Below are 23,078 nucleotides of genomic sequence, written 5' to 3'. Positions count from 1 at the left end.
TCGGGAAAGTTGAGAGGCGCCCGGGGTGGGGTCAGGAAAGGGCCGCTGCTGCCCTCGCGTGGCCAACCGGCCACCCGCGCCTACATCACCTGGGGCTTCGCGGGAGACGGGACTGGAAAAGGCGGCTTCGGGGACGCCCGAGGAGGAGGCCGCGGAAGATGCCCACCCTCTGCTCCTAGGATCATTGCGGAGTAAGTACAACCCACCATCATCCCCCCAGGCCTGGAGACCTTTCAGAACCTTTGAGACTCAGGGCACTTGGTTCCACCTCACAATTCCCTTCCTTCCCCCTAGCTGGAATTTCCAACTCCTACCCACCCTTCCATCCTGGAAATCTTTCTGGATCCCCAGCTGGGAATTCAGTTGCCACCCTCGTTGTATTATTTCTGTGCCTCTAGGGACACCTAGCCGGGCCTGACTTGTGCGTTGGGTATTTACCAACACGTGTATCTTCTTCCCTGAAAGGTACCTGAGGAGGTGGATGGAGGATGAGGAAGTCTACTCACATTTTATTAGCTTGTGCAGGGCACACTACATAGCTTTTAATAGTCATCACAGATCTCTAGGTTAAGTGTACTCATCCCCTTTTGCCTGTAAGGAAACTGAGGCTCGGGGGAAGTTAAGTGGCTTAACTTAAGTGGCTTACTTTTGCCATTTGTATGTGGCAGAGCAAGAACTCTGATAGTCAGGCCTGTCTAGCTCCAAAGCTGGTCTCTCTCCCTGCTGCCCACTGTGATCCTCCAACCTGTCCCTTCCCACTGTCTGGCACAGTGTGTGGCACATAATAGATTTTCAACAAATATTTGCTGAATGAATGAATGTTAGAAGTCATACAGACTTTAAAGATCTGAAGAGCAACCCACACATTTGCTAAATGATGAAACTGAGGTCCAGTGCGGTTTGGTCCCAGGCCTCTTAACTGGCTCAATAAACTGAGCTATGTGCTCAGTTCAGATCAGTTTCTGCCTTCAAAGAACTTACAATCTAAATTCCAAAGGCAGACAACGTAAAGATAGGTAATAGTTATTGAACCCTTATTACATGGACCTGGCTCTACATACATAAACTACTTTAGTCCTACAACTACCTCCTGAGGTAGTACTGTTACCTCCATTTTTCCAAAAAGCAAATTGAGGCTCAGAGAGATTGCAAACCTAGTGTTGGATTTGGCACCAGGATCCAAACAGCAGGACTTTCAAGCCCCTGTTCCTTGACTGCTACTCCGCACCAACTCCTCATATAGACAGTTGCAGTACAAGAGGCGAGCGCTGTAGTGGGGGCATGTGTGGGCTGTGGAAGGACAGGTGAGATGTTCAGGATGAGGTGATGTGTAGATTTTAAATGAGTTGGAGCTACTCCAGACCCACAGAGTTGTGGAAACCACAAGGCGGGGTGGGGCAGAAGACAGGGCCGGAGAAGGAAGCAGTGGCCAGATCATGAAGGTCCTTATATGCCACGCTCAAGAGCTGAGTGTCAGTTTTGGTCTAGGTGCAGCAAGGAGCCACCAAAGTATTTTCTCAGAGGAATCACCAACTCAGATTCACCCTGTGGAAAGGGCTCCCTGGCTGCTGTGTATATTGTATATTGGGGAAAGCAGGGGAGTGGCTTGGAGACAATTAGGAGGCTAATATAGTGAAGGACTAAGGTAGTGACTGTAGGGATGGACAGATAGAAATATATTTAAGGGACTTCCCTGGCGGTCCAGTAGTTAAGACTCCGCGCTTCCAATGCAGGGGGCACAGGTTCGATCCCTGGTCCCCCGGGGAACTAGGATCCGCATGCAGTGTGGCCAAAAACTAAAAAAAAAAATTGTTTTTAAAGAAATATATTTAAAAATATATAATCAACAATACTTAGTGATTGATTAGCTTGATGAGGAAGAAACGGAAGCCAAAGGTGCTCAACTCCAAGAATTCTAACTTGAGTAGCTGAGCTGGTGCCCCCTGAGATGATGAGCGGGGAGAGGACATATTTGTGGGGGAAGTAATGGATTCAGTTGGAGGAATGTTGAGTTGAAGTGCCTGTGAGATGTCTAGGAGATGTTCAGGAGACAACTGGGACAGTTTTTAGTCAAAGTAAATAAAGACACACATATTTATCCATCTGGTTTATTTGCCAAGAGCTAAAATTTTGGATCTAACTGGCACCCCTTCTTCAGTTAAATTGCCACTAAAGAAGGTCAAGGAGACACCTTCAGAATTTGGGTTGGGAGAGGGGTAAGCATGGAGAGGCTGGGATGGTGGTGGGAGGTTCGGGGCTGAGCCCCTCAGGAGTAGCTGCCTGGCCCTCCCAGGGGGATGACGAAGACCGAGATGTCATCCCCGGAACCCAGCTTGTTGTTGGGGAGACGCCAACCACGGTCCCGGGGGGTGCCCCGGGCCCCCAGGACCAGAGCTTGGGCCAGAGCTGTGTACCTGTCAGAAGCACATGTGCACATTCATGTACCAACATGTATATGGGAAGATGGATACACAGGCCCTCATGTGGGTCCCCAAGCATTTCTTCCCTGTGTCCCTTCCTTCCCCATCGTCATCCCCTTGCCGCCATACAACCCCTACCTGCTGGGGTCATTGGGCTCATAGGCTGACAGCACCCTGTCCACAGTGGCAGCTACCTCACAGTCACTGGTGACATCCCACAGCCCATCTGTTCCCAGGACTAGCACGTCATCTGGGCAGTGCTCATACTGCGTCAGGTCATACACTCGTACCTGGTGGGGAGAGAGGGTGCAGAGGGAGCTTGGGGATAAAGCGACCTTGGGAGAAAGCTGGCCTGAGACCCCCAGAGCAGGGAAGGCTAAGGAGGCTCCCATGTGGCTCACCTCAGGGAAAGAGGAGAGGAAGGGCTTGATGGGCAGGGTAGAACTGCAGACCCTGAGGTTGTGGTCTCCCAAGCCCCGGGTCACCCCAATGGTGGCCATCATTCGAGCCTAAAGGAAATGAGGAGGGGGCACTACTATAGCCTTCTTCCAGTCTCTCTGGGACCGTGGACCCTTTCCACCCCTACCCTCGGGTAGAACCTCCACCTCCCTAGACAAGTTGTGGTGGGTCCTCCTGCCCTCTCCCACCTCTACCATGGAGTTTACCTTTTTGCCCTCCCCACAGACCAGAGGAAACCTGAGATCCTCCAGCTCGATCTTTTTGTAGGCCCTGGGGAGGGGGGAGTAGAGGAGGCATCACCCAGGCATCAAAGTCCCTCTCCCCTAGGAGCCACACCCCTTACACAAACCCCTTAGAAGGGCCACATTCCCCCAGCTCCCAGCCTGGCCCAGCCTCCAGCTTCCACCTTGCTGCTGGTGAGGGACTGGTTGTGTTGCCATGGAAACGGGCCCCAGCTCTGAGGGAAGTGTTACCAGCCAGTCATGTTCTGGTCCCGGTACAGCATCCTCTGCCCCAGCTCCTTAGGCTGAACTCTGCGGGGGAACTCAAGGTGGGTGAATTCACCACCCAGCAGCTCTGGTTTCAGGAAGCCCTGGGGTTGGGAGCGGCCAGACAGAGCAGAGGGCCAGGGGGCATTAGGTTTACAGTACACCCTGGTGTAGAGGTGATGTTAATTACAGCAGACCCTTAAATGGAGTCTACTGTGTACCATGCACTGTTCTAATATTAACATATATTAGCTCATTTAATCCTCACAACAACTTTTAAGGCAGGAACTCTTGATTTATGGAGAAGTTCAGGGAACTGTTGAAGATCACACAAAGTACTCAAACCAGGATTCAATCCCAGGCAGCCCAGCTCCAGAGCCATTGCTTTAAAGCACTAAGCTATCCTGCCCCTTAGGGGCCTTTGCTGTTTCCTTCCCCCACTCTGACCGCACTTCCTTCCTCAGTTGGGGCCACAGTGGGAGGCACTGGAGCAGCCCACGCTCTTTCCTGCCACATCCTCCACACCAGCTCAGCCCTGCACTCCATAGTCTGTGGAGTGGCGTTCCCAGTAAGCTCCCAGTAAGGAGCGGTCTGTCTGTGTGGTGAGGGTTGGAGAGTCCTTGGGACACAGGGTACAGAGAGACACAAGATTAGTAAGGAATGGGAGTAGGGAGTTTAGTTCCTACTTACAAGCGTCTGAAGACGCTGGCGCTCAGTCTCCGGGGTGAACTCCCGTGACATTGGAATGATTTCTCCATTCCGGACAATGATGGCTCTGCCCAGAGAAACAAAAGGTTTGGGCTCAGCTCTCTGCAACCCCCTCACATAAAGAGTTCCAAAAAGACAAGGCCCTCCCTCAGAGTCCGTCACCCAGACCCCCAGTTTTCCTCCCCTCATAGCTATTTCAGGCCCTTCCTTATGTCTCTGATCCCTCCTGACCCCTTCCAGTCTCTGAATTTTAACACCCATCACGTCACTCTCTTCTATTCCCCCATCCCAGAAGCTTGACCCCTCCCCCGCACAGCCTTTTTCAAAGCTCCCACCCCATACCTGCTGTCACCTGCATTGGCTACGTACACCTTGCCTAGCAAGTAGACCACAACCAGTGCACAGCAGCCCCCCTCCACTTGGTGGCCACGCCGCTCCCGGGCCATCTGCTCATCCTGCCATATGAGGAAGGGTCAAAGGGGGTGGATGAAGAAGAGGCTCCAGACACACAGCCACCCGCCCCACATCTGCAGAAATAAACTGGCCCAGCAAGCCACACTGGTGGACAGTAGGGAAGATATCGGTATAACACCCACTTCTCCCTCCCTCTGAACCAAGTTCTGCTCAGGTTCTCAAAGCTGTTATGGGTTCTCAGCGTCACCTCCTCAGGCCACCTGACTCCCATACAGAGTTGACCAAAGTGTCTGCCTGGCAGGCCCTTGGCCCGGGCCACCCACTTACCATGAGCTGGAAGGCATTCTCAATGGCACCCACTACCAGGCTCTCATGAGTCACTTCCTTCTGCGAAGACCAGCAGGACTGAGGACCAACCAAGTGAGAGGAATCAGAGGAACCTGGAGCCCCCGGGGTGGACGGGAGGCAGAGGGGAGGTGGCGAGGGGTCCTGGAGTATCTCCACCAGGTCCTTTAGCTGCTCCCGAATGTGGCGATGCAGGAGCCTAGAGGCCATTTCGGCAGCTCTGCCCCCTGCGTGCCCATCAAACAGGCCCCAGTAGTAGAAGCAGAGTCCCTGGTGGAGGAAAAGTTGGAGGTGAGTGTGTGTGTGTGTGTTATGCAGGGAGAAGAGCAAGACTCTGGGCATCCATATAAACATTAGAGAGGAGGTTAGATTTTGGTATTTAAGGCAAATTAGATTTATTCACTCATTCACCAAAGGCATACTATTTGTCTGAAAGCAAAGCATCAAAAAAGTCAAACTCAGAGGATAAAAGATGCAAAAATAAGCAATGGTAGTTATTAAATCATCAATAAATACATGAGCATCTCCATTTTAAGTGGAAAACTAAATATTCATACTGACATGGTAGAATCTACCTGATCAATGCCAGATAAAGGTTCTGTGCCATTAAGGTAGAAAGCTAGTGAGTTAGGAGTTAGGTCTATCACATGGCTCAGATTAAAACTGAATGCCTAGAATCCCTGGGGATAGTTGTCTCCTGGGAAGGTTAGGAAAGGGGGTGGGGAGCTTACCTGGCCTCGGCTAGGCTCCCTCGGTGCCCCTGAAACACTCCTCCGACCTTCCACATACACCACTTCACAGCAAGCCTGGTCCTCATTGTGCCGGCTCTTGCCAGCGTTGATGACCCTGTCAGGCCGAAGTGACCACATCAGGTTGGACATCAGACCAGGTCCTGGAATAACTCCCACCTGAGACGCACATACCGTCTCTGGCCTGCTGGCCAAGCTGAGAAAGGTCACAGCCACCTGGGAACCAGGCCAGAGGGAGGAGGAGAAGGGAGGCAGGGCAAGGCACAAGGAGTACTGCCTGGGTGTTGGGCTCCACCACCTCCTAGAAAGGCCACAGCAGCACTCTCCCACCTCAGGTCTCCCATCCCTTCCCTAATGGTGCCACTGGGGGAGGACCTGGATGGAGGGAAGGAGGTTTTAATTCCTGGCTTGCCAAGACCCTGCATCCACTCTGACCCCCAAAAAACTCTTCTAGCGCCTTGTCCACAACACCCCACCCCACCCTCATGAGCACACCCACCTTTATCGTAAAATCATCCAGTGAAAGTTTCTGCTGCTTTTTTTTTTTCTTTTTTGGCCTCATGTGGGATCTTAGTTCCCCCCCCCCACCCCAGGGATCGAACCCGAGTCCCCTGCATTGGAAGCATGGACCATTGGACTGCCAGGGAAGTTCCAGTTTCTGCTGTTTGGCAATGAGTAAGTGCTCCGGCACAGATCAGGAAAGAGGAATTGAAATAGGGTAGGAGTGGAAGCCTCCCTGGACTGCGCAGGAGCCACATAACCCCAGACTCTTCCCAAATAAGAAGTTAAAGGAGCTGGTAGTGGGGCCGCGGGTCCACCAGCCACAACCCTCAGCCCCTCAGCGGCCCCATTTCCCTCAGTGCTCTGCTCTCCCAGCAGATGCATTAAAAATCCACCGGCCCTGTAGGAATTCCCTAGTGGTCCAGTGGTTAGGACTCCGCGCTCTCACTGCCGGGTCCCCGGGTCAGGGAACTAAGATCCTGCACTGCCAACAAACAACCAAACAAGAAAAAAAAAAAAAAAAAAAAAATTCACGCAGCTTGGAGCAAGCCGGCTGCTGCCGCCACTCCCACCGCTCTGGCCCGGAGGTCCACTTCCTTGCCTGGCCAGGGCAAGTCCCCCCACCAAGGGGTGTTCAAAGGGGGCCCTCCCGCTTCCCCGGGCGGCCCCTCCCCCGCCCCTGGGGAAGCCGGCGGCCGCCTGGTGTCTCGGGCTATTTCTGGGTGTGGAGGGGGAGGAGAACGGTAAGAGGACAGGGAACTGGGGCGCTGGGGTCGGGAAGCCCAAGGAGTTTTTCCAGCCGCCATCTCCTATATTAAAAGGGACCCCCGCTCCTTGAAACCTCTCCTCCCTTAGCCATTAAACTACCGGGCCGCGACTGAGAACTGGCCAACTCATCGTTCACGGGCCCTCCACTCTCCGGGCTCTGGGAGAGAACAAGGTCCTGAAGCGGTGCGGGTGAGGATAGTCAGCGAGCTAGAAAGTCCTGAGAAAAGCTGCACCCGACTTGAGAAAGGGCCGGGAGTGGGTGCGGCCCGAAGCCCAGAGGACAGCAACGGTCCTGGGAAAAAAGAGCTCCTGGCACCAAAAGCGGCGAGAGGGGATGCGTCCCAGCGCCCGGGATGCCGAGGTGGGGAGGAGGTTGGGAATGGGAGTCCCATCCTGGTTAGGGTGCCCCCCGGGGACGCTCACTCGGCGTAGCCCGTGCTCCAAGGCAGGCGACGGCCGGTGTCCGGGGGGCTTTGCACAGCCCGGCCAGCGTGGTCATCGGCGCGTCGCAGGCCCCCAGGGCTCAGCTGCAGAAAGGTCGGTCGGGAGAAGCTTGCTCGAGCCTCTACTGTCTTCGCGGGCGCCGCACTCCCGCTCCCAGCCCTAGCCGGAGGGCTTCTGGGAGCTTGTGGAGGGGCGGCGGGTGGCGCCGAGGTCGAGTTGGGCAGGTCCGGCGACTTGGGGCGCGGAGGCGGGGCGCCCCCAGAGCTCACCAGGTGCGCCACGGCCGAGCGCACCCGGTTTAGCATGCTGCCTCCCTGCCCCGCCCTCGGCCGTGGCCCCGCCCCAGGACAGGCCCCGCCCCCTAGGGCTCTGGAGGGGCGGTGCTCGCTCCGGTCAGTTCGGCCCCACCATAGGCTCCCGGCCCGCAGGGCCGATCCCCGGGAAAACTACCTGCGGCTCTGGGCTACCCCGGGAACAGCCCCGCCGGCTTGTGGCCTCTCCCCCGCCCCGTTCCGACTTCTCCCGCCTCCGCTTTTTGGGGGGAAGAAGGGTCTGCTGTTGTAGGAAGGGGACAGAAATCTTATTTCAGCCTTGCTCTATATTCATCAGCTAGAACTTCCCCATTGTGACGGGAGGGTGGTGTCTCCTCGCCCTGGGTTCGTTGTGGCTAGCCTGCCCAGAGGGTGATGGAGCTGATGATCTCCGTTAGCGACCGCTGGGTGTGAAGCTCCAGGTGTGGTAACACCTCTGGCTGCGGCTGCCGGAATGAGAGTGAGGGCCAGCGAGCTGGTGCTGGGGGTGGTGTGGAAGTGGTAACAAGGCAGGCTGGAGCCAATCATCCTGAATTAGGGAGCTGGGTAAGTTCCTGGATTCCCTAGGGCGCTGTGCCCCGTGAAGACCACCGCTAGATCCGGCAGAACAGTTACCACTCCGACTCCACTTTTTTTTTTTTTCAGGACCCAATTTCCGCCCATATTTGGATCTCCCCTGACCACAGCAGAACTGTTAGTAAGGATAACAATAACTACATTTATTGAGGACTTACTAATAATAGGCCCTCTACAAGGCACTTTCTATACTTTAGGCCCTTTACACTGCACACTAACCCTGCAAGGTAGGTTTTATTATGTTCGTTTTATGGATGACGCAGGACTGGGCGCTCCTGTCATTTTACATGACTTGTTCCAGGAGGTCAACAGCCAGTGGGAAATTCATGCCCATGTCCGTTCCCCAGCCACCCACACTGATTCTATCTTAAGAACCAAGCTGATTTATCTAGATCAGAGAGGAAGGGTTAAAGAGGTAGGTGAATAGAAGAGGGGAGGGGTTCCTCCTCTCCCACCCTCCTCCTCTTAAGGCAAAGGCTGAGAACAGTCCAGGTGAACAACTGTGGCTGCCACCGGGGGGAGACAGAGGCCAGGCTAAGTCCCTGCCTGAGGGGAGGGTGGTACTGACCTGATGCTGGAACAGCTATGTTCCTAAGCCTGGGAATTGATTGTTAGGCCTCCAGAGACACCTCCTACCCCACACATGGTTCAAATGGGCACAAGGCCCTTATGGTCCTAATGCAAGTCAGGGTAGTCCTCAGGGACTGGCACCCAGTTCATGGTGGGGATTCCACCTCTGGACTCTGTCAGCTGGGTGCTTCCTGACCATGACCCTCTCTGTTCCTGGCTAGACTGTACCCCCAGAAGGGGTGTCTTTTCTGGTAGCTTCCAAATAAAAATCTCACAATGGTCATTCAGGTTTGTAGACTTCTATAATTATGCCTGCACTTTGGGCAGAGAGAAGGAAAAAGAAGAAAAGAAAAGAAAACCAGAAAAAGTCAGACCCAAAGGCACACAGAGTGGCAAGGCAGACAGGGAGATAAAGAACATGCTGCTGCTATGGGTATTTCCCTCCTGTTTGAGAAAAACTGGAACCAGCTCACAGATAAATGGCATAAACAGCAGCAGCAAGCCATAGACAGAAGAAAAAATATAACATCCTGGCTATTTTTATTATTCAGTGTTTCTGGGACAGTTTGCTTACCACTTCTCCGTGTCATCCAGCTCCATAATCCCTGCTCTTCACAACACCCATCATGGTGTGACTGCAAGTGGGCCACAGAGCCAGGGCCCAGAGACCCCCTAGTTCCAGCAACAGATGGTCAGCAGGGATGTCAACAGCTCCCTTGGGCTCTAGAACAGCCCTCCGACCATACCCAAATCCTAAGACTCTCCTCTCCCTGAACCTCTCACCTCCTATTCCTGGCATCATCACACCTCCTCCATCCTCAGACTGCCCCAGAACCTGGTGAGAAGGTCACCACCTCTACTCATCCCTGAGGCAGCACAGAGTGAGAGGCAAAAGGGAGATGGAGTGGGAAGAAGCAGCCTTGTAGGATATTCTTTGCTGAGAACTGCTCAGAGGCTGGTCCTGCCAGGAGTGTGTGAGGCCTCAGCTAAGGGTGGGAAATGGGCATCCTCAAGAGAAATCCCTCTAGGGACTTCCCTGGTGGTCCAGTGGGTAAGACTTCACTCTCCCAATGCAGGGGGCCCGAGTTTGATCCCTGGTGGGGCAACTAGATCCCGCATGCATGCCGCAACTAAGAGTCCTCATACTGCAAATAAAAAAGATCCCGCATGCCACAACTAAGACTGGGCACAGCCAAAATTAATTAATTAATTAATTAATTAATTAATTAATTAATTTTAAAAAGACAGAGAGAGAGAAGTCCCTTTATCCTGGGCCACATGCAGTGGCTCAGAGCCAGGAACTGGGCTTCTTCCCTTTGCCTCTCCCCTCCCCATTACTCCATTCCCAAAGCCTTCTTAAACTAAGAGGAGTGTCCTTCAATCAAGAGACATTCACAGACCACCACTTCCTCTCTCATTTGTCTAATACTTTCACATCCAGAATCTCACCCTGTAAAAAATTACACATATACAATTGCAATTACATTGCAATTTTTATGGTGAAGAAACTGGGTCTCAGAGTTTTGTTCCCAAGTTGGGGTTCATACCCATCATCCACAGGCCTACCAAAGCCCTCCTGCCTGCCAGGCCCCTACCCACATGCCTCCCCTGGTCCTTCCTGCCCCAGAGGGCACCACTCCTGGGGTAGAGATCATTTGCTATTTCCTCTTGGATTTTAACATTTTAACACTGAAGGGCTACCATAGCAATCTAAAAGAGCATTGTCAAATAGGATTTTGTGCAATGTGGGAATGTTCTATATCTTTTCTGCCCAATACAGTAGTCCCTAGCTGCATGTGGTGATTGAGCACTTGAAATGTTGTGAGTGTAAATGAGAAACTTAATTTAAGATGTTATTTACCGTATTGGACAGTGCAGTTCGGGAATCTTCAAGGCTCAAAACCTGTGAGGGTCTGGGCTATCACTCCTCACACTCAGCACCCCACCCCAAGCCCCAAGACCTCCAGAGTCCTGAGGGACCTCTCTGAATTACCTGTCTATACCAGGGACCACATCGCGAGGTCTGGCTATCCTCTCTTCCCCGGTCTTGCCTCGAGCGCCAGGGGTCGCTGTGTCCGCGGGGTCGGCGGAGCGCTGCGCGCGGTGCCCGGCGCTGTCCGGGAGGCGGCGGCGGCGACGCCCGCGCGGGGCTGGGGAAGCGGGGGCGGCCCCGGGCTAGGAGGAGGAGGAGGCGGCGGCGGCAGCAGCCGCGAGCTCCCAGGCCTGCGGGCGGGAGCCTCGGAGGGACTCCGGCTGAGCTCTGCAGAGCTGGCCGAGCGGGCCCGGAGCTCCCCGGTGCCCAGGGCGGGCCCCGCACGACCGTGATGCCAGTTTGGCCAGAGCCCCTCTGCCTCGGGGACGCAGCAACTTGGTGAGGCGGACAGGACTCCGGACTAGACAGCACCGGAGCTGACCGCTCCCGCCTGCAGTCCGCCTTTCGGAGTCTCGATCCCGGGCTCAGAGGCGAGGAGAACCTCAGGCCGGCGGGTGGAACCCGTGGGTACCGCCGTGGGGCAGGTAGGTCCCAGGCGTGGGAGCTCAGAATTGGGAGGACTGAGTGGGCGCGGGGCAGGGGCGGGAGAAGGCAGGGAAAGGTTAAAAGATCTTGTGGTTCACATTCTCAACCCCATGCTGGTAGGCAGGGGTTTGGGGAAAACAGCCTGGGAAACTGAGGCAGGAGTGTGGCAGCCTGAGAACAAACCCCAGAAGCTTCTTTCTCAAGCTCTCTCTGAGGGAAGGAATAGAATGCCAGAGAAGGCACCCCAAATGCCCACTCCCGGGTCTTTTGGGTCTTGGGGTTCATAGGAGAGATGGGAGAGTTGGGTTGGAGGTGTGGCAGCTCAGAGAGAAATGGGTTGGGAGACTGCCAGAGCAAAGGCACAGCTGCCTTTGTAATGATCAAAACAAAGTTTCCTGAAGGGGGCAGGGAGAGGAGATACCTACTCCGAAAAGAGGTACTTCTAGAAGCTCTCTGCCCGTGGAGCACACCCATCCCAGGGGTTTTGGCATCACTTCCTCCATCTGCCCCCGCAGTCTTTTCTGGGCTCTCACTCTGGGGAGCTAGGACACATGGCTCTTGGTCCTTCTGGAGCCCCACCATCCTACCTGCCTCAGTTCCACCTCCCTTTGGAGGCTGAGAGAGGGGAGGTCTTGGGAAAAATGGAGATGCTTTGGGGCTGAGGCCGCTGAGGCTTAGAGACCTGAAGGACTCCCGTTCTAGCCCTCTAGAGTGGGAATGGGGGTGAGGGCGGCAGAATTGAGCCAGCTTCTGGCCAGTCCAGGAAGCAGGTGTGATGGGGCTAGGAGGAGAGGAGGCAAAGAGGATTCAGGACCTCAGGGGTTATTATTCTCAGGCGACTCTTCCCAGCAGCAGCTGTCAGATTCTGCTCAGGAACTCTTCCCCGGCCTTCAGCCCCTTCCCAAGGCCAGAGAGATGACAGTGTGGGTTCTTAGACACCTCCTACCATCAACCCTGCTTCACTCCCGGCACAGAGAAGCTCCCTCCGGCTTCTTTTCTCAGGCCTACCAACCTACATGTTCCCAGAGTCTGCAAGGACCTCTGCGAATTCCCAGGGCAGAGGAGGGACTCTGCCCCCTGTCCTGGCACCTTGGGGAACAACCTCAGAATTAGGCACTACTTCAGTGCCCAGTCCACCCACTTGCCCTCACCCAGGCCCTCCTCCACCCCATGCAGGGCCACGGGCTCCCTCTGTCCCTTGCAAACCACAAGAATCTCTCCTATTTGTCTAGGAAGAGTGAGTCTGAGGCCAGTGGATGAACTGACAGAAGATAAAAGATTCCAAAAAAGGTGAGTGAGGAGACAGTTGAAGAGGGGGAGTTGGGGGAGGGGTGCGTAGACAGAGATCAAGCACCCTCTCCAAGGGAGCAGCCGGGTCCTGGCATTTAGTTTGGCCTCTAGTGTTCCCAGCACTAAGCTGGCACCTGAGGGAGCCCAGTGATGCCCCAAGGGGTAGCAGTGCAGCAGAGGGGGTGGTTCATGCCCCTTCTGTGCTTGGGTGGCTTCCAGCTGCTCTGTGCCTCTGCTTTACTGGGGTTCCCTCCATTTCTAGTCCACTCTCTGGGATAGATTTGGGAGATTCGAACCATCAAGGATGAAGGAGGAGAAGGAAAGGGGAAGAGAGCAGAAGCAAGGTGGTCCAGTGGGAACAGGGCAGGTTTCTGGGCTCAGGGTCTTCTACCCACATGCTGCCTGGCCTTGGGCAACTCATTTGACTTCTATTAGCCTCCATTTCATTTCTTCCTTTTTATATTTAAATTTTGTTTAAGTTGAATTGCTAGTACCTTCCCGTGGTTCAAATCCCAAAAGATTAAAGAGCAATAGGGAGAGGGATTTCCCTGGCAGTCCAGTGGTTAAGACTTTGCCTTCTAATGCAGGGGGTGCAGGTTCGATCCCTGCTTGGGGAGCTAAGATCCCACATGCCTCACGGCCAAAAAGCCAAAACATAAAACAGAAGCAATATTGTAACAAATTCAATAAAGACTTTAAAAATGGTCCACATCAAATATTACTCAGCCATAAAAAGAAACAAAATTGAGTTATTTGCAGTGAGGTGGATGGACCTAGAGACTGTCATACAGAGTGAAGTAAGTCAGAGAGAGAAAAACAAATACCACATGCTAACACATATATATGGAATCTAAAAAAAAAAAAAAAATGGTTCTGAAGAACCTAGGGGCAGGACAGGAATAAAGACGCAGATGTAGAGAATGGACTTGAGGACACAGGGAGGGGGAAGGGTAAGCTGGGACGAAGTGAGACAGTAGCATGGACATATATACACTACCAAATGTAAAATAGCTAGCTAGTGGGAAGCAGCTGCATAGCACAGGGAGATCAGCTCGGTGCTTTGTGTCCCCCTAGAGGGGTGGGATAGGGAGGGTGGGAGGGAGACACAAGAGGGAGGGGTTATGGGGATATATGTATACCTATAGCTGATTCATTTTGTTATACAGCAGCAACTAACACAACATTGTAAGGCAGTTATACTCCAATAAAGATGTTTAAAAAAAAATGGTCCACATCAAAAAAAATCTTAAAAAAAAAAAAAAAAAGAGCAATAGGGAGAAAAATGTCTCCCTTCTACCTCTGTATCCCAGCCAACCAGTTTCCCACTCCCAGCCAACTAGTTTCCCTTCTTGGTGGCCAACAATGTTATTAGGGTCTTTTGGTATATTTTCCAGAGCTAGCTTAACCCATATTTGAGCAACATATATAATCCCTCCCTTTTACACATTGAATACACATCACCCGGCACTTTGCCTTTTTTCCCTAAATGATGGATTATCGTTGGAGATCACTGCATGCCTCAGTACATAAAGCATTTCCTCCTTCTGTTACAGCTGTCTGGATGGGCATTGCACAGATGGCCCACAGTGTATTTAGCCAGCCCTTTACTCAGGGTTGTTTAGGTTGTGTCCAGGCTTTTTGAGTATCAGTTTGCTCATTTGTAAAATGGGTACAAATAATCCTACTTTGTAGGACAGTCGTGAAGGATTCAAGAGTATGTTTGCAGGGTCAAGTGCTCAAAACATGGCAGTCAGCATTATTGTTCCTTCCATGTCACAGCCCTCCGTGGGACCATGCCCGGTTCATTCTTTAAGACCCCTCCTAAATTTCATCTCCTCCACAAAGCTTTCCATGTTTTTCCCAGCAGAACAGTCTCCCTTCCTGCTCCCCTTTCTGACTGTAGTACTCACCACTTTCTACAGTGAGTCTGTGCCAGGCCGAGAGCTGCCTGGGGACAAGTCGTGCACCCTGCCCGCCTCTGTGCCCCCCAGAGCACGTGGCACAGTGGTGCTGGCACTGGGCACTGGGAGGGCTCCTGCCTGGAGTCAAGCAGGGTGTGTGCTTCTCTCTGCAGGATGCGTGAGAGGGCCACACAGAACTGGAGCACGGGCGGCTGGCTGCTGGCACTTGGCCTGGTCTGGCTGTGGACCCACCTGGCCTCGGCTTCCTTGCAGCCTCCAACTCCTACAGGTCTAGGGGAGGTGGTGGGGCCCTGGGGCGGGGGGTTTTCCAGGATGCCTGGAAAGCTGGACACCACTGCACCCCGTTCCACAGCAGGCAGGTCTCTGAGGCAGAGTAAAACCCACAGATTCAAGGGCAGACCCATTCTCACCTTCCCTTCCATGCCGGAAGGTGTTCTGCAGGGAGAGGAGCCCCCCGGGTCAGGGCTTAAGTCTAGCCTCCTGGCCTAATTCTGTGGTTTTCCTTCTGGGATGGCTAAAGCCGGTGTAAGCGGATGATCCTCCCCACGCATTGTAAGCCCTCGGGGCCCTTGGCCTCACCCAGAGGAAGCCAGGAGATGGGGGATGGTGTGGACTCCATCTTTCTCCTGCCCAAGGGCCAGACTCTGCCAGGGTGATGAGTGTGGCCTCACTGGGGAGGAAGGAAGGATAGGAACACTGATGTGGCAGGAAGATGTCATCCGTCTCCTCCTCCCCTGCGATTGGAAATCTCTTACCTCCCCCTGCCCTGAGCTGGGAGGAGGGGCTGGAGGACAACTAGGGAGGGTGGGAGGGGAGCAGGGGTGCTGGCCTGGGCCGGGCATCTGATGGTGTGCTGGCCCTTTCAGTCCCCGTGAAGCAGGGCACCTGCGAGGTGATTGCCGCTCACCGCTGCTGTAACCGGAACCGCATCGAGGAGCGCTCCCAGACTGTCAAATGCTCTTGCTTCTCTGGCCAGGTGGCCGGCACCACCCGGGCAAAGCCCTCCTGCGTGGACGGTGAGTGAGAGGCTGGGACCCGGCAGGGAGGGCTTGGTCAGAGAGATAAGAAGGTCTGTCCAGGCTTCGCCATCTGCTGGGGATACAATTTCATGCCCAGCTCAGGGCTTTCACTGTCGGAGTCTCAAATGATGGGGCCACCTCTGGGAGGAGGGGCACAGATGTGACCATCCCCATCCCATAGATGAGGAAAGCTCTGTCACAAGCACACGCCCTCCCTCCTGGCCACACCTACTGCCTGGCACATACGCGGATTCATTTCCTCCCACGATCTTCTCAGGCCTCCCTTCAGCCTCATCACCTCACACCCACTCCTCCAGACGTTGACTTCTTCACCTGCGGCTCCTTCCCAGGCCTCTTACACATCCCCTCCTCTCGTTCTCAAGCCGGCCTTTACCCTCCCCTCACATGGACACACGTGTATCACTTGGCCACGAATTCCTTCGTATCCACCCCTTTCCCACGGCCCCACCCATGCTTATTTTCTTACTGTCACATGGCAGCGCCATAAACGTGCCCACTTGTGCTCACACGCACACACCTGCTTGTGCACTCCCTCAAATGGCCTGCACGCTTGCTCACGTACACCAAGGGGTATATTGAAAACTGTGCCTCTCTGCTAATGACGTGGTGGCTCAACTCAAGGGTTGCCTCAGAGACAACTTCCCCTGCCTTCACCCCTCTCTGTCTTTGGTGAGATGTAGGGGTCAGTGGGGTTGAGGTTGGTATGGTTGTGTCCCAAGGCCTCAGCCTGAGTACTGCCCTTCCGGGCAGCCTGGAGTAGGAAAAAGACAAGGGAAATGCAGGGCTCAAAGCCAGGGTGTGTGGAAACATGCCCTTATTCTGCACAGACCACTCCCACGCCCACAACTGCATGCTGTACTTGCAGAGAACTTAGAGCTGCCCTCACTGCTTCCTGCTCCCACAGCCTCCATCGTCCTGCAGAAGTGGTGGTGCCAGATGGAGCCCTGCCTGCTGGGCGAGGAGTGTAAAGTGCTCCCGGACCTCTCGGGATGGAGCTGCAGCACCGGACACAAAGTCAAAACCACCAAGGTATCCAGGGGGAGACACCTCATCCCAGCCCTACTCTTCCCCCTTAGCTGGGGGTGGAAAAGGGGGCACAGGAACCCTGGGGTCTAGGATGCCGGTTTCCCAGGGTGAGATCTGCAAGCCATGTGGGCTCATCCCCGGACAGTCTCCCCTGGGTTTGTCTAGACTCTGGGGACTGAAATCCAAGGTGTCCTTCTGGGCAAATTCCTGATGCTCCTGAGCCCTTAGTTTCCTTCTCTGCCAAGAGTGAGTTTGCCTTCCAGAACATGTCAGGTCCATAGAACAACGCAGAGAATTGAGGGAATTATCTAGATAATTGAGAGGGGAATCTCTGCAATAGCCATTCTGCCCTCCCACCCCTGCTGCAGGCCCACCCCACACTCCCACGATTTACTCCCTGTAGCTCACACCTGCCTTTCTCTGGTTGAATTGCTGTGCTGACACCAGCCGAGAGGATTATTATTTCCATGGTTTGCTGCCTGCCCCACAGGACAAGGGATAATCAAAATTTTATCGAACTCGTTAGCAGTTCCATGTGTGTCACAGTTAATCAGTTGTATTGCTCTGTCACAGCCGTTTGTACAGATGGGTGACACTGTGGGGCAAGCCAGAACTCTGCCTCCTGCCTTCCCTCCCCACCATCACACCCAGCAAACAAACAAGCAAAGAAAACAATACAGAAGGAAAGGTGGGCTCCGGAGTTCTGAAGAGAACATTTTCATAAGGCACAGAACAGGAGCTACAGCAAGAAAAAGTGTGGCTGGATCTAAAGTAGAGCTTCCTATCTGCAGGCAGGCAAGGGACACAGCCATTCTGAGTATATTTAAGACTAGAAGAGACCCACCCCAGAGCTTCTGACATTTGTCACTCTTATATGGGTTTGGATTTGTAGCCCGTAGATCACTGTGTTTGCAATTTGGTAGCTACTCTGAAGCAAACAGCAGTGACGCAAGGCTGATTTATGTTTGCATGGGCCACCCAGCCACACTTTCCCAGTCTGGACTGCTTTAGGGGAAAGTGACCTGCATATCCTAGGGAATCTCGGGCACACTGGCATGGGACAGGCATTCCCTTCTCTAACCTTCCCGCATCACTTGCTCTGTAGGTCACACAATAGCTCTTGGGGTCATGACCTGACAGCTTGATTGAGCCACGCACTGCAGAATGGTGTCCAGTTACCAGCTGGCAAATATGGAGATTCACTTCCCTGGACCCACACCCTGTACGAAGTGCAGCAGCACTCTTTCCAGAGGTATTGCAGTTAAGCTTCTCAGTAGTTACGTCCTCATATCTCCAGGCCAATCTCCAGCCACATAGCTGTGGTGCTGGGCTTTCCCTGGGGGACACAGAAGAAGGTCAAGATAGAATCCCTACCCTTAAGGAATGTTCAGTCAAGTTGAAGAGCTGACGAAAGGCAATCTAGGTAATTTAGATTAAAGTGTGTAGTATCAGACTGGTTTCTGGCCCATATGCTGTGAGCATGTTGGGGACCGTTCACCCCACTCCAGTTGAGGAGACTCCCATAGCCCTTCAGCCACCCTCTGGCCACAGGGCACAAAGACAGTAGGTCATATTCACCACCCACTACTTCAGTGGGACCTCACATAGGTCCGAATCCCCGGCAAGCTGCTGACCTACTGAAGGAAAACACTCTCCCCTGATGCCAGACCGGCTGTATCTCATTTGGATGGGGCTGAATTGACTTGGGGAAGGAAAGCAGAGATGAAGCCAAACAACTTTCCAGAAAAGCTTCTGCAGAGGCCTTGCCTGCTTTGGACACACTGGGTATGGGCTGGACAGGACTGTAAAATCACCCCCACCCAAACACCCCAGGTTTTTGTTTGCTTGCTTGTTTTAACAGATGAGGAAACTGAGTCCCAGAGAAATGAGGTGACTTGCCCAAGGTGTCACAGCTTGGGCTCCCAAATCTCTAAGACGGCTGACCTTTCACTTAGCCTGGATGTTGGGATTCCAGCCTGGGCCTTCCACGCTGTTTTTATCTCAAGAACAGGAACCTGCCAAGAACTGGATGGACAGCTCAATGATTTTGAGCAAGAACTTTTACAAAGTTCACTCCTATCTGAAATAATCCAGAATACCTACCCACCAGGATGCGGGACCACTGGGTCTCCACTCTGCCCTCAGCCCCAAAACTTCCAAACAGAACCCATGACAGCCCAGAGGTCACTCAGCCCAGTTACAGCTGAGCACTCTGAGCTGGAAGCCTTGTCCACTCTAACCCGTCTCTTCCGGAGTCCTTAGGCTGTGCCTCTCAGAGGCTCTGGCTCCAACAGAGGGTCCGGGTGGCGTCCAGGGCTAGTCAGATTCCTCTTCCTTCAAAGGCCGTGCTAGGCAACAGGGGAGCCCCTGCTGGGCTGGATGGAGCCTCTGTCCAGGACTGAAGGTCAGCCAGTCAGGCTGGCACCCTAGGTGGTCTGCGGATGACACACAGGCCTCAGGGACTCAGAGACGCGAATTACTTGGATGTCTCATCGATAAGAGAATTACAGCCTCAGTGACTGCTGGCATCAGCTGGGATCAGCTGGGATCAGCTGGGATCACCAGGACTGCAGGGTGTGATGGGGCCTTGAGGGGAGGGGTGTCAGTAGAGACCAACTGGGACAATGCTGAATTCTGACCCTCAGAGAAGATAGATCAGATGACGGGTTGAGGCTGAGTCTCAGTCCCTTCCTGTTTCTCTCCCTCCCTCCCCATGCAGTAGAATCAAGACCATTCACCCCCACTCCAGGGTTTATCTTCTTGTTTGCCTTTTTGTTGTTTTTGGTAACGGGGTGACCAATGATGCCGGCTTCGCACTAGACTGTAGATGTCAGAACTCTGACAACTTCGAATCTCTGCACATAGTGGGGTCACAGGGTGGGGTAGTCAAGGAGTAGGTCAAAGGTTGTCATCACCTCCTTCAAGGTTGGGGAGTGGATTAAGGGATTGGCACTCTTTCTGGAAAGGATAGTAAATATTTGCAGGCCACATACAGTCTCTGGTATATTCTTTGTTTTTGTTGTTGTTGATTTTGTTTCATGTTGTTTTAAAAAACCTTTTAAAATGTAAAAACCATTCTTAGCTCAAGGGCTGTACAAAACCAGGCCCCAGGCAATTTTTGGAAGGTTGCCAACCCCAATAAACCTTTGAAAGCAGGCCATCTCTGCAGCTTGGGTCTGCCTCCCGGCCTGCCTTTGGTGCAGTGGGAACCTGAGCGTGAGGGGTGGGTCGGGTTTTGTTTTTCTTCTAATGTTCCTTGAGAGACTGGTGAGTGAATTATTTAGGCTACAAATGAGACAGCTTTAGCAGAGTCGGACAATAAGAGCATGCTCTCCTTCAAGCCAGGATGCAGGCTTCTCTACTCCCTCCCCATCCCTCAAGACTATGTCCAGGAGGGAGGGAGAGGGCTCCAGCCCCCTGCACATCTGCTGCATCCATAGCCAGTGGGCTGTGAGCTGGGGGATTATGCTGTACAAACTCCCCCCAAGCTGCCAACCACCGCCCGCCCCTGCCCCAGCCAGGCTCCTTGATCCTCCCTGACTTCCCTCATCCCTGCTTCAGAGAAGACCTCCTTCCTTTGGCACATGCTGGAATTTGCTAATTCATTTTTTTAACTCCTCAAAGCCTCCATTTCCTCCTGACCTAATCATATATTTATTTGGTGGGCTTTGAGGGGTATTCTTTATATGGCCAGGAGAGCCCCACACGAGAGGATCTGATGGAGAAGGGAAAGCGTCTCACCTCCCAACAGAAGCTCCCTCAGGTCCTGCTTCCAACTAAGTCAACATTTGTACACATTTTGTAGCTGCTTCAATGGCAGTATAGGAATGCAAATTAATTTTCTTGGAGCATAGGGGTCCTGGATCGTTTGTGTTCCTTTTCTCCCCTTAGTGGGATGGGCTCTCAGATTTCCTGAGGTTAGCTGGTAACCCTACCCAACCAGCTTCGGAAGGTTGCCAACTACAGAAGATCATGTGGCTACTTTCTGTGGCCTCCTGGCAGTTTCATTAAGGTCTGTGAGTGACATCCTAATTAATGGCTCCAGACAGTTGGCTAGAGTTGAAGCCGCAGCTTCCTAAAATCACAAGCTTAGAGCTAGAAAGGATTTAAGAGACCTTAACCAATTCCCTCATTTGACAGATGTGAAAAGGAAGGCTCAGAGAGGTTAGGTAATTTGCTCAAAGTCACACAGCAAGCTGGTGGCATGTGCTGCCCAGTGATCCAGACAAGTGCTCTTTACGCTACTGCGCATTGCCTCTTACTCTAGTATAGATGAGAGCCCTGAAAAGAAGCCAGAATTTCAGCAAGGATGAATGTGAAAGAGCCTCACTCTAAAATCACCCAACCCTGTGAGTTCCAAAGGACAGAATAAAGAAGAATGGGAAGCTTTTAGAGATATATACACAGAAAGAGGGGAGAAGGGACAAAAGGGGGGAATTGAGATCACTCAGAAGAACATCAAAACACCAAAGCACCACACAAAATAATTAGAATAAAACTTGATTTTTGTCCTTCTTGGAGGAGACAGAATGGAGCTCCTGTCAATCTTTGGGAAACCTGTGCAGCAGTTTTGATGGTTTCAGGATTCTTTAGAGCCTAGTGCAAGGGGCTGCAAACCAAGGCCCATGGGCCAAATTTGGTCCACCACCTGTCTTTGTAAATAAAGTTGCATTGGAATGTAACCGTGCTTATTTGTTTATTATTGTCTGTGACTACTTTCCTACTATGAGATAGCAGAGCTAAGTCATTGCAGAGAAACCATACGGCCTACAAGGCTTAAAATATTTACTGTTGGACCCTTTGTAGAAAACTTTTGCCAACCCCTGCCCTGGCGTTTTTATCAAGTCTTTCTCAATACACGCTGACAATTTGGAAAATGATGACTGTATGTTGAATTTCTAGGTTTGGATTTTTTTTTTTTGGTTTTTTTTTTTTTTTTGAGTCTGTGCTTGTGTCCCCTTTAACCCCTTCCAGTGCCACTTGTGAGCTCTAACAACCAAAGAAACGAAGAAACAACGACTAAGACAGAGGCCAAGAAAAAGACTTGGAACAGATGGAAGCTTCCCTGATATGTTGTCACACCCCAGATCAGCAAAGTTCACATTTCCCAAGGTCATGTAACTTCTACTTTTAAACCTCAGGGAAATAAGTGCAAGTGCACCCATGTGTAAAGATGTAATTGTGTACGCATGTATGCTGCTGGTGTTTCTGTGCATCTGTGGATTTGAGCAACTCCATGCTCAAAAGCAAGGCTGATATTCAAAATATATAAAAACTAGCTCACCACAGAGACTGACTAATCAAGGCAAATGCCAACCTGTACGTCAGACCAGGGCACGTTAACTGCACAAAGCCCAGCGCGTTTCCATTCCACCTGCTGTGGCTGAGATGGGACTTCAGAGTAGGGGAGCAGCTAAGCTGGTTCTTGATTTCCTTGGTCTTGTGATGTGTCACTGAGGGTGAGTCTGGGTCCAGAGGCTACTGGACTCAGATGGCTATAAACATTGTATTTGGAATAGACATATAGACTGGGCATAAGGAAGAACAGGCAACTGCCTTTCAAGCCTTACATAAGGGTACACACTCCCCTTTAGTCTGGCTTCGAGGGATAGGATTCCAACCATTTTCAAAGGCTGTATTGACTTCCATGCTGGGTGATTGGCAGTACACAATCACTTCTACTAGTGAATGTCTACCTTGTGTCAAGCACATTAGGCTCTTTATATAGGTAACAGTATATTAAATGGGACTCTTCCCATCTCAAGATTTGGGCAGAGGCCTCAAAGGTGAGGAAAAGAATAATAGGGATCAGCTATTATCAGCTACCACATTCTAAATCAAGATGCTAGACTAGGGACTTCCCTGGTGGCACAGTGGTTAAGAATCTGCCTGTCAATGCAGGGGACATGGGTTCGAGCCCTGGTCTGGGAAGATCCCACATGCCGCGGAGCAGCTAAGCCCGTGCGCCACGACTACTGAGCCTGCGCTCTAGAGCCCGCGAGCCACAACTACTGAGCCTACGCACCACAACTACTGAAGCCCACGTGCCTAGAGCCTGTGCTCTGCAACAAGAGAAGCCACCGCAATGAGAAGCCCAAACACCGCAGCAAAGAGTAGCCCCTGCTCGCCACAACTAGAGAAAGCCTGCACGCAGCAACGAAAACCCAATGCAGCCAAAAATAAATAAATAAGTAAAAAAGATGTTAGACTATATCTCAGATTTGTAAAACGGATGGTCCATAGGCCTTTACTCCCCTCCAAACTGTATAACAGAGGGCTAAGAGCTGAGGCTGAAAGGCAGGTGGTATTGAAGGTCTGTCTGGAGTGAGTTGTCACTTCCTTCCTCCCCCAGCCAAGGGGAAGGTTTAGGTGTCGATTCTCTCTTACACCCATTTAAGAGGGGAATTGCAGAAAAGAACTCCAAGAGCTATCGGAGTATGAGGGACAGAGGGACTCAGGCCTGAAAATAATCTAGCAGTGATTGTGGCTGGCTTGTGGGCCTGGATAGTGAGTCTAAAAAACTGTCTTG

At 52.5% G+C, this 23,078-nt stretch overlaps 2 protein-coding genes across 8 annotated transcripts; one reads left to right on the top strand and one right to left on the bottom strand.

Annotated features, from left to right (window-relative positions):
• Positions 1–61: 61 nt before the first annotated feature.
• Positions 62–22,750, top strand: TAFA3 (TAFA chemokine like family member 3). Of its 4 annotated transcripts, none has more exons than XM_082380447.1 (6): positions 62–191; positions 12,504–12,561; positions 14,636–14,751; positions 15,350–15,499; positions 16,389–16,552; positions 17,655–22,750. In XM_082380447.1, exons 3-6 carry the CDS (start codon positions 14,637–14,639, stop codon positions 17,664–17,666), a joined length of 441 nt encoding a protein of 146 aa, XP_082236573.1. In that variant the 5' UTR covers positions 62–191; positions 12,504–12,561; position 14,636; the 3' UTR covers positions 17,667–22,750. The 4 variants fall into 4 exon arrangements, with proteins under 4 accessions (XP_082236573.1, XP_082236572.1, XP_082236570.1 ...); XM_082380446.1 differs by lacking the exon at positions 17,655–22,750 and adding an exon at positions 17,123–17,648 and having other exon boundaries at positions 16,428–16,552; XM_082380444.1 differs by lacking the exon at positions 17,655–22,750 and adding an exon at positions 17,123–17,648.
• PPM1J (protein phosphatase, Mg2+/Mn2+ dependent 1J) lies at positions 2,093–7,649 on the bottom strand. 4 transcript variants are annotated; one of them, XM_082380205.1, is made up of 10 exons: positions 7,276–7,648; positions 5,566–5,680; positions 4,817–5,104; positions 4,445–4,530; positions 4,058–4,142; positions 3,353–3,471; positions 3,086–3,149; positions 2,822–2,929; positions 2,559–2,710; positions 2,093–2,414 (listed from the first exon to the last, which is right to left on the bottom strand). In XM_082380205.1, the coding sequence occupies exons 1-10, from the start codon at positions 7,599–7,601 to the stop codon at positions 2,267–2,269; spliced, it is 1,491 nt and encodes a 496-aa protein (XP_082236331.1). In that variant the 5' UTR covers positions 7,602–7,648; the 3' UTR covers positions 2,093–2,266. The 4 variants fall into 4 exon arrangements, with proteins under 4 accessions (XP_082236331.1, XP_082236330.1, XP_082236332.1 ...); XM_082380204.1 differs by having other exon boundaries at positions 4,418–4,530; positions 7,276–7,647; XM_082380206.1 differs by lacking the exons at positions 3,086–3,149; positions 3,353–3,471 and having other exon boundaries at positions 4,418–4,530.
• Positions 22,751–23,078: the final 328 nt, after the last annotated feature.

This window comes from Balaenoptera borealis, assembly GCF_965194805.1.
Source record: "Balaenoptera borealis genome assembly, chromosome: 1".
Classification (NCBI taxonomy): domain Eukaryota; kingdom Metazoa; phylum Chordata; class Mammalia; order Artiodactyla; family Balaenopteridae; genus Balaenoptera; species Balaenoptera borealis.
Note: the sequence above shows the minus strand (reverse complement) of the source record. Positions and strands in the feature narration are given on the sequence as shown.

What these genes read in the sequence shown, in the direction of transcription:
- PPM1J (XM_082380204.1), bottom strand. Translation starts at nt 7,601, where the DNA reads ATGCTAAACCGGGTGCGCTCGGCCGTGGCGCACCTGGTGAGCTCTGGG. An exon ending in GGGAGCCTAGCCGAGGCCAG is followed by an intron (nt 5,105 to 5,565) that starts GTAAGCTCCCCA and finishes TTCCTCCACCAG; the next exon opens with GGACTCTGCTTCTACTACTG. An exon ending in TCCTCTCCTCTTTCCCTGAG is followed by an intron (nt 2,711 to 2,821) that starts GTGAGCCACATG and finishes TCTCCCCACCAG; the next exon opens with GTACGAGTGTATGACCTGAC.
- TAFA3 (XM_082380444.1), top strand. Translation starts at nt 14,637, where the DNA reads ATGCGTGAGAGGGCCACACAGAACTGGAGCACGGGCGGCTGGCTGCTG. An exon ending in GCAGCCTCCAACTCCTACAG is followed by an intron (nt 14,752 to 15,349) that starts GTCTAGGGGAGG and finishes TGGCCCTTTCAG; the next exon opens with TCCCCGTGAAGCAGGGCACC. An exon ending in ACAAAGTCAAAACCACCAAG is followed by an intron (nt 16,553 to 17,122) that starts GTATCCAGGGGG and finishes GCTCTGTCACAG; the next exon opens with CCGTTTGTACAGATGGGTGA.